Raw genomic sequence first — 23,474 nt, forward strand, 5'->3', positions numbered from 1 at the left:
TTGGTAGGCGGGGTGTAGGGCTCCCCGTGGACCTCTTGGTAGGCGGGGTGTAGGGATCCCCGTGGACCTCTTGGTAGGCGGGGTGTAGGGCTCCCCGTGGACCTCTTGGTAGGCGGGGTGTAGGGATCCCCGTGGACCTCTTGGTAGGCGGGGTGGAGGGATCCCCGTGGACCTCTTGGTAGGCGGGGTGGAGGGATCCCCGTGGACCTCTTGCTTGAAAAGGCCTACGGGCAAACAGCCTCAACACTATTTTTGGGACTTATTGCAACTTTGCAGCTAAAGCCTTGCAGATCAGTACAGTATACCTTTTCTATAATAAAGAAACCATGTTTATACGGTGTCATCTAGTTTCCGAAATGCTCTCTGATGTATAACTAAAGTAGTTAATATAGGAATATAAGAACGAAGAATAGTGAAAATAGGAATATATGAACGGAAAGTAGTTAAAATAGGAATAATACCACGGAAAATTTTGTTAAATAAAAATAGAACTACGGAAAAGTTCATTAAATAGAAATAGAACAAATGGAATACAGCTGAAATATTTATAGAACACGAGGAAACTAATTCATTAGGAATAGAAGTGTGGAGAAGTAGTTACAAATAGAACTAGAACAACGGAAAAGTAGTTAAAATAGGAATAGAATAAGAGAAAACTATTTTTTGCATTTCTAATGCAATGTAAGCTCACTTATATCTGTTAACATTATAAACAAAAAAGAACTGGCGAACATTTGTCGCTTTAAATGTTTTCAAGTAGAGTTGAGGGGTAACTGGACTATATGATGATTTTATTTTATTTATTTTATTTATATATATACAAGAAGGTACATTGGGTTTGTGAGAATACATTGGATAGTACAGTATTTACACTCTTGTAAAGCCACTAGTACGCGCAGCGTTTCGGGCAGGTCCTTAATCTAGCAGATAATTTTAAGTAGGTAATTTCTATCAGAATTGATAAATGATAAAGATACATTGCAAGAGAAAAATGAGATGAGAGAGCTTAGTGAGTGATGGTGAGGGGTAACTGGACTATATGGTGGTGATGGTGAGGGGTAACTGGACTATATGGTGGTGATGGTGAGGGGTAACTGGACTATATGGTGGTGATGGTGAGGGGTAACTGGACTATATGGTGATGGTGAGGGGTAAGTATCGCGCCCCTGTACCTCCTGACGAAGGTTAGGCGGCTTACTGCGCCTGCGCCGTGCATGCCTCCCGCCAGGTGGATGTCTCCTCCCTCATGTCTTCTTCTGTAATGCATTTTCATCTCTCCTGTTCCAGTAAATGTTATATTGTGACATCTCTTCTAACAGTGCCCTCAAGTAGTGTTTGTAATCATGTTGTGTTATTAGTCAATGTTGTACAGTGGTGATTCCGCTCCTGCCCTGTGATACTTTGTGCAAGATTACAATGCGTGTAGTTCACCCTCCCCCACCCCCTTCCTATGCCTCAGCTTTTAAAGGTATTTAAGTTTACTTTATCGTCAACTTTTCCTGGTGGTGTACTTTAGTCTATGCCCCCTCCCCCTCCCCCCTCCCCCTCCCCCTCCCCCTCCATAAAAATTAGTGCAGTTTGAGCTCATTATATTTTACGCTGTTACTGCATCGAAGTCTTCTGGGTCCTGGTCCTCCTTCACTCAAAGGAGAAACGTCAATTTGAGATATTTTTGTTGACTGGATCAGAAGACTCCGAGATGATGAGTGTTAGTGGCATGCCCCGAGGCGCGTCTGGCGTGTGTCCTGGCCTGTGTCTTGGCGTGTGTCCTGGCGTGTGTCCTGGCTTGTATCCTGGCGTGTGTCCTGGCCAGCTCTGCCACCCTACCTGCAACACCCACTTACCAAACTGGTTTTGCTGACAGTTCTCTCTCATTCTCCTGGCTACCCGGGAAGTTCTACTCCCTCATTTTAATGCTTCAAAGGGACTGCCTATCTAGTGATGATTCAAATGGTGACCTTAGTGATCCAGAGTGATGATTGGCGGTGTGGCGAGCCAGGAGGTGACTTGGTGACTGTCAGTAAAGGGTTTCAGAGTGGTTGTCTACCAGTTTGGTAATGTGGACAGAGTACGTGCTTCCTGACGGAGCTGGACTTGGGATACTGGTTATGTTAGAGTAGAAGACTGACGGTGTGTTGCGTGTGGTGAGGCACAGTATGGCATGTAGGGCGAGGTGTGTGCGCCTCACTCTAGTAGTGTAGTGGTAGAGTGCCACCCCCTTCAGTATGCAAGCAACATTTTAATGATATTTTTTGCCAAAAAAAGTTTTAAAAGTAGATTTAGTATAGACTGGTCCATTAGATGAAGTATAATTAGGAATGTTGAGCCGCCAGGAAGTAGCTGAGTGTAGAATGTGGTTTAGAGTGTGCGATAGCATAGTGCAGGGAAATGTAGGGCCAAGAATGTTGTATAGGGGTGTAGACGTAGAGGTATAGGATTTGGTTAATGGGTGTGTATACTTGTATAGCCGTAGCTCACTGTGTGGTCCATTAGGTGCGCGACGTCTCCACAGGGGGTCGCTATCCCCATCACTCCTCTTGCTCACTTAACATCAACTAACATGTAGTCCTGTCTGGATCCATATATTGGATGTAGACAACTTTCCTGTTTGTCTGTCTTGTGTAATGTGCTAAACATAACTGATCTTTCTTTCTATATAATCTATGTGGATGCGTCTTCAACATGCTTCTCTCTGGCCACTCTTGTCTTGTGCCCATGGCGGTGTCTCAGCTTGATGTGGGTGTGGGCGGGTGTGGGCGGGGCCCAGGACCCCTCCCTCCTGCTCAACACCACCACACACTACATGTACCGCACCTGCCTACGCTCCTGCACCTGCTTAAATCACTGCTTCTCTAATTTTTTAACACAGTTGTAGACAATTTTAGATGCAGAAGTCGCGTGATGAGCGCCTCTCACTACCCCCCACTGGACGCTGGAGGGCGGCCCCACCCGTGCGGATACTTGACCAATTCCCCACCATTATTGTTCCCGGTGAATAGTGGCCAGTGTGGCAGGTACACAGGTGTTGGCGTAGGCGCGGTAGATCACTGTTGTGGGCCCACAGGTTGTGATATCCCCAGCAACAGCAGGTGTTATGGGGCCGGCGGGGTCCTCCCTCCGCCCCCGCCGGCCTCACAGCGCCGCCGTCTTCTTCATTACAGGCGAGCATTAGTCTGCCAGGCTCCCCATTTAACATACGGAGAAGCTCCCGAGGTAGCCATCAGTTCACCTGGCGGACCACAAATGGCCGGCGCTTTGGTGACAAGAAGCCGCTGGTGCTGTCCACGTACCTGGACGCCCAAGAGCACCTGCCCTACGCCGACGACTCCGCGGCGGTTACACCCATGAGCGAGGAGAATGGCGCCATCATCGTGCCGGTGTATACAAACCTGGGCTCCCGACACAACTCCTACACATCCCACACCTCCCGCATTTCCTACACCTCTCACGGCGACCTGCTCAACGGCAAGCCTCCCACCACCAAAGAGTCGCAGCTGCGGTCAAGGTCGCGCAACATGGCCTCCTCCCTCGTCCCAGAGGTCATTATTGTAACTTTTAGTGGCGAGTGTGTGAGTAGTGGACCCCCATACCCGCTGCTACCCCTTTACCAGTCCATCTCCCTCTTTGTCTATCCCCTGTGTCCCCCTCCCCATCCCCGACCGCTTGGTGTGGCAGAGTTGTTGGTGTTGGCCCAGTGTTCCCTGCTAAGTGATGGCCACAGCCTCCCTCACCTACAGTAGCTCCCTCATCATTAGTTGGTTTCTCATATCCGCACCTCCGCTCAACATCATCTCTTATGATTCCTCTGGCACGCTTACTCTCTCTCTCTCTCCCTCTCTCTCTCTCTCTCTCACACCATCTCTCTCTTACCTCAGCACCAATATTATTGTACTTTTTCAGCATCACAGCTTTTTCCACCTTCATCTTCCATTGAGCACATGTGACAGTATCCCTCAAATGTATGGAATGATGAGACGGACTCACGTGTCTCCCTGTGTGAGCCAATGGACCAGACAGGCACTTAACTAAGCCATACTATGATGCCAGGAACAGACGTAGAGCTAGTAACCTTCTCATGCCAGGAAGAGACTTAGTACGGGAACAGAGAGTAGAGCAATAACAATGGCCTCCTACCAATACCCATTGTTAAAGTCTGCTTTTGTAACCCTCCCTAGCTGGACAATAAGCACATGCTGCAGATGCTTCCGCTCAAACTGGAGGGTGAAGCTCTCACTAAGAAAGAAGACGAGGTCATTGATAACATCATTCGTGAAATATTTGGGCCAGATATCAACCTTGAATATATCGACAAAGATGCAGTAAGTAGGCAACTAGACCTATGTTTTCATTACTAGTTATTTCTCTGAGAGAGCAGAGTCCTGTGTTGTGTTAGATAAAGTTGATACACTCCCAGGATTGTGTAAGACTTACCCTTTTTGCATTGTGTTCAGGACTCGCTCAGTCTTCCATACTTTTAATTTCTGCTTTTCTGGACAGATGTTTGTCCCTCCTCCCCCAATTATATTCTTAAAAGAACATTCACGATACATTACTTTAATGACAAAAAGATAAAAGAGGAGTCCAGTGTTAACTCAGACGGGTTATGAGTGGTAGACTAAACCGCCTGCTTTCTCTTCCTCCACAAGTCCGTACAAGGCACTCCGCTAGCAAGATCAAAAGAAAACGTTGTAGTAAGTTCACTCCTGTGTGCCCGATTGACCGTCTCCACTCTTCTCTCTCTCTCTCTTCTTTATTTTGTGGTCCGGCTCACTACCAAGAGAATGTCCACGCACTTCCAGAATCCGCCACCACCTACTCTTAAGTTCCTCACCCCTATCCTGCAGTCTCCCCTTCCTCCAACCCCCGTTTTCTTTCTCTCTCTCTCTCTCTCCTTGTGGACACCGAGGTCACTCGTCCGAGGCTCCTCCACGTGTAGCACAACTGCACCCTTACAGTCGGAGACGTGTGCTGCCCTCAGTCATGCGAAAGCCTACAATTGCCGTGAAATCTTACAATTACAGTGAAAGCTTACAGTTACAATGAAAGCTTACAGTTACCGTGAATGTTCCAAAAACTTTGTCCGAGACGTTCTCTACTCAATCATGCGGTACTTTAGTATCTCTTGGTATACCAGCTCCTGCGGTACTTCAGTATCTCTTGGTATACCAGCTCCTGCGGTACTTCAGTATCGCTTGGTATACCAGCTCTTGCGGTACTTCAGTATCTCTTGGTATACCAGCTCTTGCGGTACTTTAGTATCTCTCTTGGTATACCAGCTCCTGCGGTACTTCAGTATCTCTTGGTATACCAGCTCCTGCGGTACTTCAGTATCGCTTGGTATACCAGCTCTTGCGGTACTTCAGTATCTCTTGGTATACCAGCTCTTGCGGTACTTCAGTATCTCTTGGTATACCAGCTCCTGCGGTACTTCTGTATCTCTTGGTATACCAGCTCCTGCGGTACTTCAGTATCTCTTGGTATACCAGCTCCTGCGGTACTTCAGTATCTCTTGGTATACCAGCTCTTGCGGTACTTCAGTATCTCTTGGTATACCAGCTCCTGCGGTACTTCAGTATCTCTTGGTATACCAGCTCTTGCGGTACTTTAGTATCTCTTGGTATACCAGCTCTTGCGGTACTTTAGTATCTCTGGGTATACCAGCTCTTGCGGTACTTCAGTATCTCTTGGTATACCAGCTCCTGCGGTACTTCAGTATCTCTTGGTATACCAGCTCCTGCGGTACTTCAGTATCTCTTGGTATACCAGCTCCTGCGGTACTTCAGTATCTCTTGGTATACCAGCTCTTGCAGTACTTTAGTATCTCTTGGTATACCAGCTCCTGCGGTACTTCAGTATCTCTTGGTATACCAGCTCCTGCGGTACTTCAGTATCTCTTGGTATACCAGCTCTTGCAGTACTTTAGTATCTCTTGGTAAACCAGCAAAGTAAAAAGTTTAATATCGAAATTAACTAAGTAATGAATATGTAAATAATTTGCGCGTGTCTCTAAGGAGATGTGCGATGAGCAGCGGGAAGTATATCCAAATATTTGGGTTCTGAACTTGCTTGTGGGAGTAAACACGAGACTAAACCACCAGACTCGTATATATGTAATGGACTCAAGAACCAATGATTGTCTTGCCTGACTTCCCATCTGCATACAGATAACAGTGTCGAAGCTTATTGCAAGCCAGCAGACGGCCTCCCAGGGCAGCTTATTGCTAGCCAGCAGACGGTCTCCCAGGATAGCTTGTTGCAAGCCACCAGACGGCCTCCCAGGGCAGCTTATTGCAAGCCAGCAGACGGTCTCCCAGGACAGCTTATTGCAAGCCAGCAGACGGCCTCCTAGGACAGATTATTGCAAGCCAGGAGACTGCCTCCTAGGACAGCTTATTGCAAGCCAGGAGACTGCCTCCTAGGACAGCTTATTGCAAGCCAGCAGACGGCCTCCTAGGACAGATTATTGCAAGCCAGCAAACGGCCTCTCAGGGACGCTTATTGCAAGCAAGCAGACGGTCTTCCAGGACAGCTTATTGCTAGCCAGCAGACGGTCTCCCAGGACAGCCTCCCAGGACAGCTTATTGCTAGCCAGCAGACGACCTCCTAGGACAGCTTATTGCAAGCCATCAGACGGCCTCCCAGGGCACCTTATTGCAAGCCAGGAGACTGCCTCCTAGAACAGCTTATTGCAAGCCATCAGACGGCTTCCCATGACAGCTTATTGCAAGCCAACAGACGGCCTCCCAGTGCCGTTTATTACAAGCCAGCAGACGGCCTCGCAAAGCAGACAATTGCAGACCACCAGACGGCCTCCCAGGGCAACTTATTGCAAGCCAGGAGACGGCCTCCCAGGGCAGCTTATTGCAAGTAAGCAGACAGCCTCCCAGGGCAACGTATTGCAAGTCAGCAGACGGCCTCCCAGGATAGCTTATTGCAAGCCTACAGACGGCCTACCAGGATAGCTTATTGCAAGCCAGCAGACGACCTCCCATTAGGACAGCTTATTGCAAACCAGCAGACGGCTTCCCATGAGAGCTTATTAGAAGCCAGCAGACGGCCTCCCAGGAGAGCTTATTGCAAGCCAGCAGACGGCCTCCCAGGAGAGCTTATTGCAAGCCAGCAGACGGCCTCCCATGAGAGCTTATTGCAAGCAAGCAGACGGCCTGCCAGTACAGCTTATTGCAAACCGGTAGACGGCTTCCCATGACAGCTTATTTCAAGCCAGCAGACGGCCTCCCAGTGCAGCTTATTACAAGCCAGCAGACGGCTTCGCAAAGAAGATTATTGAACACCACCAGACGGCCTCCCAGAGCAACTTATTGCAAGCCAGCAAACGGCCTCCGAGGATTGCTTATTGCAAGTCAGCAGACGGCCTCCCAGGACAGCTTATTGCAAGCCAATAGACGACCTCCCAGTGCATCTTATTGCAAGCCAGCAAACTGCCTCCTAGGGCAACGTATAACAAGCCAGCAGACGGCCTCCCATTAGGACAGATTATTGCAAGCCTGCAAAGGGCCTCACAGGGCAGCTTATTGCAAGCCTGCAAAGGGCCTCACAGGGCAGATTATTGCAAGCCTGCAAAGGGCCTCACAGGGCAGCTTATTGCAAGCCTGCAAAGGGCCTCACAGGGCAGCTTATTGCAAGCCTGCAAAGGGCCTCACAGGGCAGCTTATTGCAAGCAAGCAGACGGCTTTCCAGGAAAGCTTATTGCAAGCCAGCAGACGGCTTCCAAGGACAGCTTATTGCAAGCCAGCAGACGGCTTCCCATGATATCTTACTGCAAGCCAGCAGACGGTCTCCCAGGACAGCTTATTGCAAGTCAGCAGACGACTTCCCAAGACAGCTTATTGCAGGTCAGCAGACGGCCTCTCAGGACAGCTTATTGCAAGCCAGCAGACATTCTCCCAGAACAGCCTATTGCAGATCAGCAGACGGCCTTCCAGGTCAGTTAATAGCAAGCCAGCAGAGGGTCTCCCAGGACAGCTTATTGCAAGCCAGAAGACGACCTCCCAGGACTTATTGCAAGCCAGCAGACGGCCTCCCATTAGGACAGATTAATGCAAGCCAGCAAACGCCCTCCCAGGGCAGCTTATTGCAAGCAAGCAGACGGCCTCCCAGGGCAGCTTATTGCAATCCAGCAGACGGCCGCCCAGGACAGGTCATTGCAAGCCAGCAGACGGCCTCCCAGGAGAGCTTATTACAAGCCAGTAGACGGCCTCCCAGGGCACCTTATTGCAAACCAACAGACTGCCTCCTAGGACATCTTATTGCAAGCCAGCAAACGCCCTCCCAGGACAGCTCACTACTGGCAACACTGCCAGCTTCGTGTGTCACATCTCAGTGTTCCATAGTCGCAATACCGTGTTCTATAGTCGCAACCCCGTGTTGCATGTTTTCAGCCCCATATTCTGTTATTACATCCCCATGTTCTGTAGTCATCGCCGCGTTCCGTAGTCACTTCGCCGCGTTCCGTAGTCACATCGCTGCGTTCTGTAGTCACAACGCTGCGTTCTGTAGTCACAACGCTGCGTTCTGTAGTCACAACGCTGCGTTCCGTAGTCACAACGCCGCGTTCCGTAGTCACAACGCCGCGTTCCGTAGTCACAACGCCGCGTTCCGTAGTCACAACGCTGCGTTCTGTAGTCACAACGCCGCGTTCCGTAGTCACAACGCCGCGTTCCGTAGTCACAACGCCGCGTTCCGTAGTCACAACGCCGCGTTCCGTAGTCACAACGCTGCGTTCTGTAGTCACAACGCCGCGTTCCGTAGTCACAACGCCGTGTTCCGTAGTCACAACGCTGCGTTCCGTAGTCACAACGCCGCGTTCCGTAGTCACAACGCTGCGTTCTGTAGTCACAACGCCGCGTTCCGTAGTCACAACGCCGCGTTCCGTAGTCACAACGCCGCGTTCCGTAGTCACAACGCCGCGTTCCGTAGTCACAACGCCGCGTTCCGTAGTCACAACGCCGCGTTCCGTAGTCACAACGCCGCGTTCCGTAGTCACAACGCCGCGTTCCGTAGTCACAACGCCGCGTTCCGTAGTCACAACGCCGCGTTCCGTAGTCACAACGCCGCGTTCCGTAGTCATAACTAGTGATTAAGATTTAATTCAATATATTTCTTTATTATGCACCCCATACCCATGCCGTGGTGGTTACAGAGGCACATAAGAAGTTCGGGAAGAGAACCCCAGAGTTCGTGTACCTAAGCTAGTAACAATCTTGTGAAGCTAGTTATACAATTGTTAAAGTTACATACACATGTATATATGTATACAATCATTTACACAAATACATATAATCAATAATCTTTTTATATCACAAATGAGTCAACAAAAGTGTTAACGGCGTTTAACAAACCTGGGCAAGTATTTACGCGTCTACTTACGATCCTGTACAACTTTAATCTTTATCGGCATTATTTGCATTTATCAAATAGCTTACGAGCTCCGAAACAGCTCCATGAACTGTTGTAGTTGTTATTAACAGCCTCGTCGTGCTTCGGAGCTCATAAAATGCTAAATAGATGCAAGCAACGCCGCCAAAGATTGAGAAATGATGCACAGGTTTCGTAAGTACTTGCGTATCTATTTGATGAATCCGGCCCCCTGGCAGAGAGGCAGCCAGCCGCCGCCCGTAACGGTGGTGGGGGCGCTGAAGGTCTTGACGAGGGTCAGCACACCACACGGCAGCAACTGCTCCCTCCTCCTGGAGTGTGACTTCATACTCTGACTCCCTACTTCCTCCTCCCCCTTGTCCTCCTCTCCCTTCCCCTCCCATGGCTTCCTCCAGCAGTGCGTGTGGAATGTCTTCAGCTGTGCCCCTCCCTCCCCCTACCTCACAGTGACTGGCATGCTCCTCACAGCTCATACTTCACCCCGACCTTCCTCCAAGACCAGTGTGATGTGCCCCTCATCTTTCCCAGACAATTCCTCATCGTCATTTTCTCTCTCATGTCATTTATCCTGAGTCACCTCTTCCAGGCACCCGCCATTGTTGTAATGCCACACTGGTCAGCTGAGGCACTGAGTCAGGTGTCAAGCTAGTGTGCCAAGTGCTGGCACCAAGAGTCTGGCAGGACCCACCCTGTTACCAAGTACTATGTAAGTGACAGTCTCACTACTGCTGCCCCGACCAATCGGAGATGTGAGCAAATTAGTGAGAGAAAATAAAGCCTCATGTATGTTATTGTTCTTGCAGAACACACGAAATGTTCACTACCACATGATTGTTCAAAGTGTTAAGATTACTATTAAGTCTGTGAACGATAAACTCTTGCCTAAAACAAATTAGAAACGATTTGTAAATATTGGTGCGGTTATATAATGCTGCGAGTGACCCCTCACACTGACCGTTCACATGTGACGGACACTGACCGTTCACATGTGACGGACACTGACCGTTCACATGTGACGGACACTGACCGTTCACATGTGACGGACACTGACCGTTCACATGTGACGGACACTGACCGTTCACATGTGACGGACACTGACCGTTCACATGTGACGGACACTGACCGTTCACATGTGACGGACACTGACCGTTCACATGTGACGGACACTGACCGTTCACATGTGACGGACACTGACCGTTCACATGTGACGGACACTGACCGTTCACATGTGACTGACACTGACCGTTGATGCGTGACAGTAAGGTTATATAAGGGGATAACAGCTGGACTCGATGATATTCCCCAGAGCCTCAGCTGACCATGTGGGTGCCACGCTTGTCGCCACCCCCCTCACCCACCACAGCCCGCAGCCCTCACCCCCTCACCCACCACAGCCCGCAGCCGTCACCCCCTCATCCACCACAGCCCGCAGCCGTCACCCCCTCACCCACCACAGCCCGCAGCCCTCACCCCCTCACCCACCACAGCCTGCAGCCGTCACCCCCTCACCCACCACAGCCCGCAGCCGTCACCCCTTCACCCACCACAGCCCGCAGCCGTCACCCCCTCACCCACCACAGCCCGCAGCCGTCACCCCCTCACCCACCACAGCCCGCAGCCGTCACCCCCTCACCCACCACAGCCGTCACTCCCTCACCCACCACAGCCCGCAGCCGTCACCCCCTCACCCACCACAGCTCGCAGCCGTCACCCCCTCACCCACCACAGCCCGCAGCCGTCACCCCCTCACCCACCACAGCCCGCAGCCGTCACCCCTTCACACACCACAGCCCGCAGCCGTCACCCCCTCACCCACCACAGCCCGCAGCCGTCACCCCCTCACCCACCACAGCCCGCAGCCGTCACCCCCTCACACACCACAGCCCGCAGCCGTCACCCCCTCACCCACCACAGCCCGCAGCCGTCACCCCTTCACCCACCACAGCCTGTAGCCGTCACCCCTTCACCCACCACAGCCCGCAGCCGTCACCCCCTCACCCACCACAGCCCGCAGCCGTCACCCCCTCACCCACCACAGCCCGCAGCCGTCACCCTCACCCACCACAGCCGTCACTCCCTCACCCACCACAGCCCGCAGCCGTCACCCCCTCACCCACCACAGCTCGCAGCCGTCACCCCCTCACCCACCACAGCCGTCACCCCCTCACCCACCACAGCCCGCAGCCGTCACCCCCTCACCCACCACAGCCCGCAGCCGTCACCCCCTCACCCACCACAGCCCGCAGCCGTCACCCCCTCACCCACCACAGCCCGCAGCCGTCACCCCCTCACCCACCACAGCCCGCAGCCGTCACCCCCTCACCCACCACAGCCCGCAGCCGTCACCCCCTTACCCACCACAGCCCGCAGCCGTCACCCCTTCACCCACTACAGCCCGCAGCCGTCACCCCATCACCCACCACAGCCGTCACTCCCTCACCCACCACAGCCCGCAGCCGTCACCCCCTCAACCACCACAGCCGTCACTCCCTCACCCACCACCCCTGCCCACTCCCACCACCCTCCCGACCTCTCCTCTTCATACGCAAATTGTACAAAACCACAAAGATTGTGATTGATCTGAGGCTTATGTCTGTGAAGTGGTGTGCGGGCGAGGCTGTGGGAGGTGGTGCGGCGCTGGGCTTCCCACTTAGCAGGGGCGCCGCCTGGTGCCGCCTGGGCGGTGATGCATGAGTATACTCTGTGGTTAATAATGCCAGTGTGACTTATTTGTATTTTATTTTATATTGTTTTGAGGGGAAACAGATGGAGGATGTTGACGCGGCCAGGTAAGGCACCACCAACCCACCTTACTGTTTGTGACCCATACCTCACCTGAGCCTTGAATGAGAGTGGGTTGTGTATGAAGGCGTTTGTCCTTGACGTTCACCCGTATATGAGAATGCACCACTCACCTGTTTGTTCTCACTGGACCCGTAACTGGGGACTTGATGAGTCCTTTCTCTCTAGAGCAATTTCCTCACCATTACCTGTGACACGCCATATCACTAATGCTCACATGCTCCTCTTAACACGAGACGTTGCCGGGCATCAGAAAAGAGTAGTTCTCAGATATAAATTATTCATGATATATATGTACATATATATATATATAAAATATATATTTATTACATGTATCTCTATCAGTGGAGCTTTCCTACTTCCAAGCGGAACGCCGCAACCATCAGGTTCCCAGTTAAGTCTGCCTTTCCAATTTAAGAACCCAGCCATTTTCTATGGTCAGAGCATGTAGCGTAAATGCCAAGGCAGAAGTCGGCGAAGTAGGCGATCAATATCTATTTCAATATTCAGAAGCTGATGTCAAGAGAAATGTTTCCCACAATTGGTCCTGTTATGTTTAGCAATGTCACTTTTGTTCAGTAATTGTATCTGTAGTGAATCTCATTTTGAAGTTAGGTCTTCGCCAACGCTGCAGGAACGCATTTGAATGTTGCCTTCTTAACAAATAAGATTATTATGCACAGCTCTTAGATGCTCTGAAGGATTTATATACTGCATTATGTATAGTCATATACTCTCAGTGACAGCCTTCAGGATATCTAAGGGATCGGGATTGGTATAATGACATGCATTTATCCCTGGACGATAATGTACATTGTGCAAGTACTTGCCTGAAGCAGACGGCCGGCAGTGATGTACTCACAGTACAGCCACTTGCACACAAGACCAAGGACTGTAGCCACCTACCGGCAACCTCACCGAGATTCAAGTGACCTTTCAGCCTTTGCAAAGCACTTGTCTCGTCTGTAAAACTAAGAGGATAGCTGTGCCAAAAATATATGTAACTATGATTCAGAGTTGATTGAGTTTGATTCAGTATAATCTGTATTAATGATATATATACGCCAGCAAAGTTACTCAAAGTCAGTGAGATGGAGACTAGACCCACGACTATCATGACGTCGACGTTTGATGACCACATTTGGCTCCTCTTGACGTGTGTATTGACTGAGCTTCTGGCGTTGCAGGACGGGTCGATGGATCCCGACGAGGTGTTGGCGCTCAAGCTCAAGAACCAGGAGTCCAACCCCTTCATAGACCCCATCCAGAAACACACCGTTGTTGACATGAGAGGTGAGGCTCAGCTCTACTGCTTCCTCCTCCTCCTCCTGGTGTCTCACTCCTGCCTCAGATCATGGTGATGTTGCCAGTGACGAGGACAGGAAGCCTGCGGCTTGTCGAGGACCCCCCCAGCGGTTTATAATGTAATACTTGCAGTGTTCCTGGTCAGACACGAGGGGCGCTTAACCTGTGTGTGGCTGGCACCATAGATGAAGTACAGCTGTTTAATTCGTTGGCTCTGACCCCTGCTGGTGACACACTGATGTTTGCTTTCCAAGTGCCACTGATACTTAAAGTCCCAGTGGCACTGACACTTATATTGCCAGTGCCACTGATACTTAAAGTCCCAGTGGCACTGACACTTATATTGCCAGTGCCACTGATACTTAAAGTCCCAGTGTTATTGAAACTTAAAAGTCCATTCTCGTATCTGTCTGCTATTCATACCTATGTATTTTATTTGTAATTTTACACCAGGGAATACAATTGATAATATAGATTTTGATGTGAAGCTTGTGTTAATATAATGATGTCTTGACAGACGTTAATATGGTGATGTCTTGACAGACGTTAATATGGTGATGTTTAGACAGACGTTAATATGGTGATGTTTAGACAGACGTTAATATGGTGATGTTTAGACAGACGTTAATATGGTGATGTCTTGACAGACGTTAATATGGTGATGTCTTGACAGACGTTAATATGGTGATGTTTAGACAGACGTTAATATGGTGATGTCTTGACAGACGTTAATATGGTGATGTCTTGACAGACGTTAATATGGTGATGTTTAGACAGACGTTAATATGGTGATGTCTTGACAGACGTTAATATGGTGATGTCTTGACAGACGTTAATATGGTGATGTCTTGACAGACGTTAATATGGTGATGTCTTGACAGACGTTAATATGGTGATGTTTAGACAGACGTTAATATGGTGATGTCTTGACAGACGTTAATATGGTGATGTCTTGATAGACGTTAATATGGTGATGTCTTGATAGACGTTAATATGGTGATGTCTTGACAGACGTTAATATGGTGATGTCTTGACAGACGTTAATATGGTGATGTCTTGACAGACGTTAATATGGTGATGTTTAGACAGACGTTAATATGGTGATGTCTTGACAGACGTTAATATGGTGATGTCTTGACAGACGTTAATATGGTGATGTCTTGACAGACGTTAATATGGTGATGTCTTGACAGACGTTAATATGGTGATGTTTAGACAGACGTTAATATGGTGATGTCTTGACAGACGTTAATATGGTGATGTCTTGATAGACGTTAATATGGTGATGTCTTGATAGACGTTAATATGGTGATGTCTTGACAGACGTTAATATGGTGATGTTTAGACAGACGTTAATATGGTGATGTCTTGACAGACGTTAATATGGTGATGTCTTGACAGACGTTAATATGGTGATGTCTTGACAGACGTGATGGTTCTCAACGACATCATCGAGCAGGCAGCAGCGCACGCAGGCAGACAGAGCCGGGCCAGCGACCACGGGGGTGAGTTTCCCCGCCAGTCCCCATGTTTGCCCGCCCTTAACACCCCCCCTTCCCCCAGCTCGCTCGTGTGTGGCCCGCCCCTCTTGTCTCAATATATATATATGGTATCCTTACTCTCCCAAAGGCTGTACCTAGTGCATTGCATATACATGTTGCGAGGCCTTGTTTGTGATTCACATGACATGAGAGGAGGTGGACTTGGTTATGGCTAGTGTGAGTCCACCGGGGCCCTGCCCATGGGGTGGGGTCCACCGGGGCCCTGCCCATGGGGTGGGGTCCACCGGGGCCCTGCCCATGGGGTGGGGTCCACCGGGGCCCTGCCCATGGGGTCCACCGGGGCCCTGCCCATGGGGTCCACCGGGGCCCTGCCCATGGGGTCCACCGGGGCCCTGCCCATGGGGTCCACCGGGGCCTTGCCCATGGGGTAGGGTCCACCGAGGCCCTGCCCATGGGGTAGGGTCCACCGGGGCCCTGCCCATGAGGTCCACCGGGGCCCCTGCCCATGGGGTCCACCGGGGCCCTGCCCATGGGGTAGGGTCCACCGGGGCCTTGCCCATGGGGTGGGGTCCACCGGGGCCCTGCCCATGGGGTAGGGTCCACCGGGGCCCTGCCCATGGGGTAGGGTCCACCAAGGCCCTGCCCATGGGGTAGGACTCCACGTGAACCCTTCCCCATGGGCTGGGGCCAAGGATCTCTGTTGCTTCACAACTCACACCCAATAATCTTTTCCTTATGTTTAAGTGTTGAAGGTTTACGCTCAGTATACCGGGCCATATTGGTGTACCTGTGTAGTATACCGGGCCTTCTTGGGGTGCCTGAATAGTATACCTGGCCTATTTGGTTTACCTGTACAGTGTACCAGACCTCAGTTTACTTGTATACTATACCGGGACATTTGGTGCACATGCACATTATACTGGGCCTTCTTGCTTTACCTATCCAGTATGCCAGGCCTTCTTGGTTTACAGGCACGGTATACCAAAACTTGATTTATTTGTACAGTATACCAGAGCGTCCTGGTTTACCTGAATATTATTCAACTTAGTTTACCTGTTCAATATATGGAACCTTCTTGGTTTACCTAATCATTATACCTAGATTTCATGGTTTATCTTTACATCGTAACTAGGCTTATTAATTTAAAAGTACAGTAAACCGGGCCTTTTGGTTTACCTATACAGTATACTGTGCATCCGGGTTTACTTGTTCAATATGCTAGCTCTATTGGTTTACCTATACATGATACCGGCCCTCATGCGTTAAATGTACAGTATACCGAGCCTATTGGATAACCTGAACAGTATACCCGACCTTGGTTTAATTTCACTCTATGCTGAGCTTCCTTGGTGTACATGTAAAGTATACCGTTCCTTCTTGGTTTCCTTGTACTGTATACCAGACCTTGGTTTATCTGTTCAGTATACCAGGTCTTTTTGGTTTACCTTTAGTGTACGGGTTCTTTTTGGTTTACCTGAACCGTATAATTGGGTTTGCAGGTATATCTAGAGTTTACGGGGCCTTCCTGGTTACGAGTGAAGTTTACATAGGCTTATTAGTTTACATTTACAGTATACCGGTATTTAATAGTTTATTCACTATATAGGGATCTTAGATTTTAGCTGAACAGCATACCGGACTTTCTTGGTTTACCTGTAGGGTATACCGGACCTCTTGGTTTATTTGTACAGTGTATACAACCTCTTGGTTTGCGTTTTAGTGGACAAATCCTCTAAGTTTATCTTATAGTGTACCGGACCTCTAGGTTTACTTCTATAGTGAAGAGGGCCTCTTGATTTACTTTATAGTATACAGGGCCTCTTGGTTTACTTGTATAGTGGACAGGGCTTCTAAGTTTACTTGTATAGTGTACAGGGTCTCTAGCTTTACATGCATAGTGTACAGGGACTCTAGGTTTACATATATAGTGTACCAGGTTTCTTGGTTTACTTGTATAGTGTACCGGATCTCTTGGTTTACTTGTATAATGTACCAGGTATCTTGGTTTACTTTATAGCGTACAGGATCTATTGGTTTACTTGTATAATGTACCAGGTCTCTTGGTTTACTTTATAGCGTACCGGGTGTCTTGGTTTACTTGTAGTGTACCGGGTCTCTTGGTTTACTTGTATAGTGTACTGGGTCTCTTGGTTTACTTTATAGTGTACCGGGCCCCTTGGTTTACTTTACAGTGTACCAGGTATCTTGGTCTACTTTATAGTGTACCGAGTCTCTTGGTTTACTTTATAGTGTACCGAGTCTCTTGGTTTACTTTATAGTGTACCGAGTCTCTTGGTTTACTTTATAGTGTCTTTGACCCCTTGGTTTACTTTATAGTGTACCGGGTCTTTTGGTTTACTTTATAGTGTACCGGGCCACTTGGTTTACTTTATATTGTACCGGGCCTCTTGGTTTACCTTATATTGTACCGGGGTTCTTGGTTTACTTTATAGTGTACCGGGCCTCTTGGTTTACTTTATAGTGTACCAGGCCTCTTGGTTTACTTTATAGTGTACTGGGCCTCTTGGTTTACTTTATAGTGTACCGTGCCTCTTGGTTTACTTTATAGTGTACCGGGCCTCTTGGTTTACTTTATAGAGTACCGGGCCTCTTGGTGTACTTTATTGTGTACCGGGCCTCTTGGTTTACTTTATAGTGTACCGGGCCTCTTGGTTTACTTTATAGTGTACCGGGCCTCTTGGTTTACTTTATAGTGTACCGGGCCACTTTGTTTACTTTATAGTGTACCGGGCCTCTTGGTTTACTTTATAGTGTACTGGGCCTCTTGGTTTACTTTAGTGTAATTATTCACAATGATGAATGCCACTTGAAAAGTTTGATGGGGAGAGTAAGTGGACCAGCCAAGTCCTTGAGGTACACCTCACTCTGTACCAGTAAGGGGTACACCTCACCCGGTACCAGTAAGGGGTACACCTCACCCGGTACCAGTAATGGGTACACCTCACCCGGTACCAGTAAGGGGTACACCTCACTCTGTACCAGTAAGGGGTACACCTCACCCGGTACCAATAAGGGGTACACCTCACCCGGTACCAATAAGGGGTACACCTCACCCGGTACCAGTAAGGGATACACCTCACCCGGCACCAGTAAGGGGTACACCTCACCCGGTACCAGTAAGGGGTACACCTCACCCGGCACAAGTAAGGGGTACACCTCACTCTGTACCAGTAAGGGGTACACCTCACCCGGTACCTGTAAGGGGTACACCTCACCCGGTACCTGTAAGGGGTACACCTCACCCGGTACCAGTAACTGGTACACCTAACTCGGTACCAGTAAGGGGTACACCTCACTCTGTACCAGTAAGGGGTACACCTCACTCTGTACCAGTAAGGGGTACACCTCACCCGGTACCAGTAAGGGGTACACCTCACCCGGTACCAGTAAGGGGTACACCTCACCCGGTACCAGTAAGGGGTACACCTCACCCGGTACCAGTAACTGGTACACCTAACTCGGTACCAGTAAGGGGTACACCTCACTCTGTACCAGTAAGGGGTACACCTAACTCGGTACCAGTAAGGGGTACACCTCATGTCACCTCTCCGGTACCAGTAAGGGGTACACCTCACCCGGCACCAGTAAGGGGTACACCTCATGTCACCTCTCCGGTACCAGTAAGGGGTACACCTCATGTCACCTCTCCGGTAGCCGTAGGGAGCAAACCTCATGTCACCTCCCCGGTAGCCGTAGACCTCATGTCACATCTCTGTACAAAGTAGCGTACCTTGTTGCTCTCTGCTGATGATGTTGCATGAGTACATGGTGTCAGTGGAGGGTGTCGTAGAAGTAATTGTTTATAACTGTGGTTTGATTCATCAAGTGTCTTAACTATACATCTTACCCAGTTGTGCTTTATGGCCTGTTCTTAAGGGCATAACATTAAGTGTTCTTGTAATTATTGAGAACTGCTGGCAGAACAATCCCAAGGTAACAAGAGTTCAAACATTGTGAACCTCTGCAGTTGTGTATTGTTATAGAGAACAAAGCCATGAGCCTAAGCCGCCAGCATGTCTCACCATTCAGTATTGTCCTGTACCTCATGCCACCCTTCCCTCTCACTCCACCATCCCTCTCACTCCACCCTTCCCTCTCACTCCACCTGCCCCTCTCACTTCACCCATCCCTCTCACTCCACCCATCCCTCTCACTCCACCCATCCCTCTCACTCCACCATCCCTCTCACTCCACCATCCCTCTCACTCCACCCTTCCCTCTCACTCCACCATCCCTCTCACTCCACCCTTCCCTCTCACTCCACCCATCCCTCTCACTCCACCATCCCTCTCACTCCACCATCCCTCTCACTCCACCATCCCTCTCACTCCACCCTTCCCTCTCACTCCACCCTTCCCTCTCACTCCACCATCCCTCTCACTCCACCCTTCCCTCTCACTCCACCATCCCTCTCACTCCACCCTTCCCTCTCACTCCACCTGCCCCTCTCACTTCACCCATCCCTCTCACTCCACCATCCCTCTCACTCCACCCATCCCTCTCACTCCACCATCCCTCTCACTCCACCATCCCTCTCACTCCACCCATCCCTCTCATTCCACCCATCCCTCTCATTCCACCCATCCCTCTCACTCCACCCTTCCCTCTCACTCCACCCATCCCTCTCACTCCACCCTTCCCTCTCACTCCACCTGCCCCTCTCACTCCACCTGCCCCTCTCACTTCACCCATCCCTCTCACTCCACCATCCCTCTCACTCCACCCTTCCCTCTCACTCCACCCTTCCCTCTCACTCCACCTGCCCCTCTCACTTCACCCATCCCTCTCACTCCACCCATCCCTCTCACTCCACCATCCCTCTCACTCCACCCTTCCCTCTCACTCCACCCTTCCCTCTCACTCCACCTGCCCCTCTCACTTCACCCATCCCTCTCACTCCACCATCCCTCTCACTTCACCCATCCCTCTCACTCCACCATCCCTCTCACTCCACCCATCCCTCTCACTCCACCCATCCCTCTCACTCCACCCTTCCCTCTCCCTCCACCTGCCCCTCTCACTCCACCTGCCCCTCTCACTTCACCCATCCCTCTCACTCCACCATCCCTCTCACTCCACCCATACCTCTCACTCCACCTGCCCCTCTCACTTCACCCATCCCTCTCACTCCACCATCCCTCTCACTCCACCCATCCCTCTCACTCCACCATCCCTCTCACTCCACCCATACCTCTCACTCCACCTGCCCCTCTCACTTCACCCATCCCTCTCACTCCACCCTTCCCTCTCACTCCACCCATCCCTCTCACTCCACCCATCCCTCTCACTCCACCCATCCCTCTCACTCCACCCATACCTCTCACTCCACCTGCCCCTCTCACTTCACCCACCCCTCTCACTCCACCATCACTCTCACTCCACCATCCCTCTCACTCCACCATCCCTCTCACTCCACCCTTCCCTCTCACTCCACCTGCCCCTCTCACTTCACCCATCCCTCTCACTCCACCCATCCCTCTCACTCCACCATCCCTCTCACTCCACCCTTCCCTCTCACTCCACCTGCCCCTCTCACTTCACCCATCCCTCTCACTCCACCCATCCCTCTCACTCCACCCATCCCTCTCACTCCACCCATCCCTCTCACCCCACCCATCCCTCTCACCCCACCCTTCCCTCTCACTCCACCCATCCCTCTCACTCCACCCATCCCTCTCACTCCACCCATCCCTCTCACTCCACCCATCCCTCTCACTCCACCCATCCCTCTCACTCCACCCATACCTCTCACTCCACCTGCCCCTCTCACTTCACCCATCCCTCTCACTCCACCCATCCCTCTCACTCCACCCTTCCCTCTCACTCCACCCATCCCTCTCACTCCACCCATCCCTCTCACTCCACCCATCCCTCTCACTCCACCCTTCCCTCTCACTCCACCCTTCCCTCTCACTTCACCCATCCCTCTCACTCCACCCATCCCTCTCACTCCACCCATCCCTCTCACTCCACCCATCCCTCTCACTCCACCCATCCCTCTCACTCCACCCTTCCCTCTCACTCCACCCTTCCCTCTCACTCCACCTATCCCTCTCACTCCACCCTTCCCTCTCACTCCACCTATCCTTCTCACTCCACCTATCCCTCTCACTCCACCCATCCCTCTCACTCCACCCATCCCTCTCACTCCACCCATCCCTCTCACTCCACCCTTCCCTCTCACTCCACCTGCCCCTCTCACTTCACCCATCCCTCTCACTCCACCCTTCCCTCTCACTCCACCCTTCCCTCTCACTCCACCTGCCCCTCTCACTTCACCCATCTCTCTCACTCACCCATCCCTCTCACTCCACCCATCCCTCTCACTCCACCCATCCCTCTCACTCCACCCTTCCCTCTCACTCCACCTGCCCCTCTCACTTCACCCATCCCTCTCACTCCACCCTTCCCTCTCACTCCACCCTTCCCTCTCACTCCACCTGCCCCTCTCACTTCACCCATCCCTCTCACTCCACCCATCCCTCTCACTCCACCCTTCCCTCTCACTCCACCCATCCCTCTCACTCCACCCATCCCTCTCACTCCACCCATCCCTCTCACTCCACCCTTCCCTCTCACTCCACCCTTCCCTCTCACTTCACCCATCCCTCTCACTCCACCCATCCCTCTCACTCCACCATCCCTCTCACTCCACCCATCCCTCTCACTCCTCCCATCCCTCTCACTCCACCCATCCCTCTCACTCCACCCATCCCTCTCACTCCACCCATCCCTCTCACTCCACCCTTCCCTCTCACTCCACCCTTCCCTCTCACTCCACCTATCCCTCTCACTCCACCTATCCCTCTCACTCCACCCATCCCTCTCACTCCACCCATCCCTCTCACTCCACCCATCCCTCTCACTCCACCTATCCCTCTCACTCCACCCTTCCCTCTCACTCCACCTATCCTTCTCACTCCACCTATCCCTCTCACTCCACCCATCCCTCTCACTCCACCCATCCCTCTCACTCCACCCATCCCTCTCACTCCACCCTTCCCTCTCACTCCACCTGCCCCTCTCACTTCACCCATCCCTCTCACTCCACCCTTCCCTCTCACTCCACCCTTCCCTCTCACTCCACCTGCCCCTCTCACTTCACCCATCTCTCTCACTCCACCCATCCCTCTCACTCCACCCTTCCCTCTCACTCCACCTGCCCCTCTCACTTCACCCATCCCTCTCACTCCACCCTTCCCTCTCACTCCACCCTTCCCTCTCACTCCACCTGCCCCTCTCACTTCACCCATCCCTCTCACTCCACCCTTCCCTCTCACTCCATCCCTCTCACTCCACCCTTCCCTCTCACTCCACCCGCCCCTCTCACTTCACCCATCCCTCTCACTCCACCCATCCCTCTCACACCACCCATCCCTCTCACACCACCCATCCCTCTCACTCCACCCATCCCTCTCACTCCACCCATCCCTCTCACTCCACCCACCCCTCTCACTCCACCCATCCCTCTCACTCCACCCATCCCTCTCACTCCACCCTTCCCTCTCACTCCACCTGCCCCTCTCACTTCACCCATCCCTCTCACTCCACCCATCCCTCTCACACCACCCATCCCTCTCACTCCACCCATCCCTCTCACTCCACCCACCCCTCTCACTCCACCCATCCCTCTCACTCCTCTATCCCTCTCACTCCACCCATCCCTCTCACTCCACCCATCCCTCTCACACCACCCATCCCTCTCACACCACCCATCCCTCTCACTCCTCTATCCCTCTCACTCCACCCATCCCTCTCACTCCACCCACCCCTCTCACTCCACCCATCCCTCTCACTCCTCTATCCCTCCCCTCCCCTATTATTGCCACTACCCTCATGTCAGTGTCGCCATTGTAACCCGGATGTTATCTTTAATTGTGGCCTTCATCCTGCCCACCTACACTTCATCATTTGGTAGATGACGAGGGTGCGTACATCTTCTTTATTTCTTATTCATGATATTGTTGTATTCTACATCACTCTACCTTCCCAGCCTACCCACCCGCGTAGACGCGCCCCGCCCGCCCGCCCCGCCCCTCCAGGTCACCACACAGCCAGTCGCCTTCAGTCCGAGCTAGAACCCGGTGCTCAGCTCTTGCTCTTTATCCCTTGTCTCCACCCTACCCTCCCTCCACCTTATGCATAGTGGTCTACGTGTTTAATGCAGTCCGGGGATGAAGAGCAAGGGTTTCCGCCACACACTTTCCATACAACGCACCCGCCTTCTGTTACTTCTTAGTGCGCACCTAACTTTCCTCTTGTTTACACTTCCACAAACCTTCATACTGTTTAGGCTAATACTCATAGTGTGCCTCTACTGCTATTGCTCATTAGTACTACTATAGTAGTATATATATATATATATATATATATATATATATATATATATATATATATATATATATATATATGTATATATATATGTATATATATATTATATGTATATAT

General features: G+C 51.2%; 1 protein-coding gene across 1 annotated transcript in view; it reads left to right on the top strand.

Moving 5' to 3' along the window:
* LOC138349729 (sodium channel protein para-like) overlaps positions 1 to 23,474 on the top strand; it is a 147,780-nt gene that overhangs the window by 53,468 nt on the left and 70,838 nt on the right. The window contains exons 5-9 of the mRNA XM_069310355.1: positions 3,162 to 3,539; positions 4,176 to 4,319; positions 4,647 to 4,691; positions 13,386 to 13,491; positions 14,931 to 15,008. Coding sequence (XP_069166456.1) covers positions 3,162 to 3,539; positions 4,176 to 4,319; positions 4,647 to 4,691; positions 13,386 to 13,491; positions 14,931 to 15,008 — 751 coding nt within the window. The remainder of the gene's footprint in view (positions 1 to 3,161; positions 3,540 to 4,175; positions 4,320 to 4,646; positions 4,692 to 13,385; positions 13,492 to 14,930; positions 15,009 to 23,474) is intronic.

This window comes from Procambarus clarkii, chromosome 67, assembly GCF_040958095.1.
Source record: "Procambarus clarkii isolate CNS0578487 chromosome 67, FALCON_Pclarkii_2.0, whole genome shotgun sequence".
Lineage (NCBI taxonomy): Eukaryota > Metazoa > Arthropoda > Malacostraca > Decapoda > Cambaridae > Procambarus > Procambarus clarkii.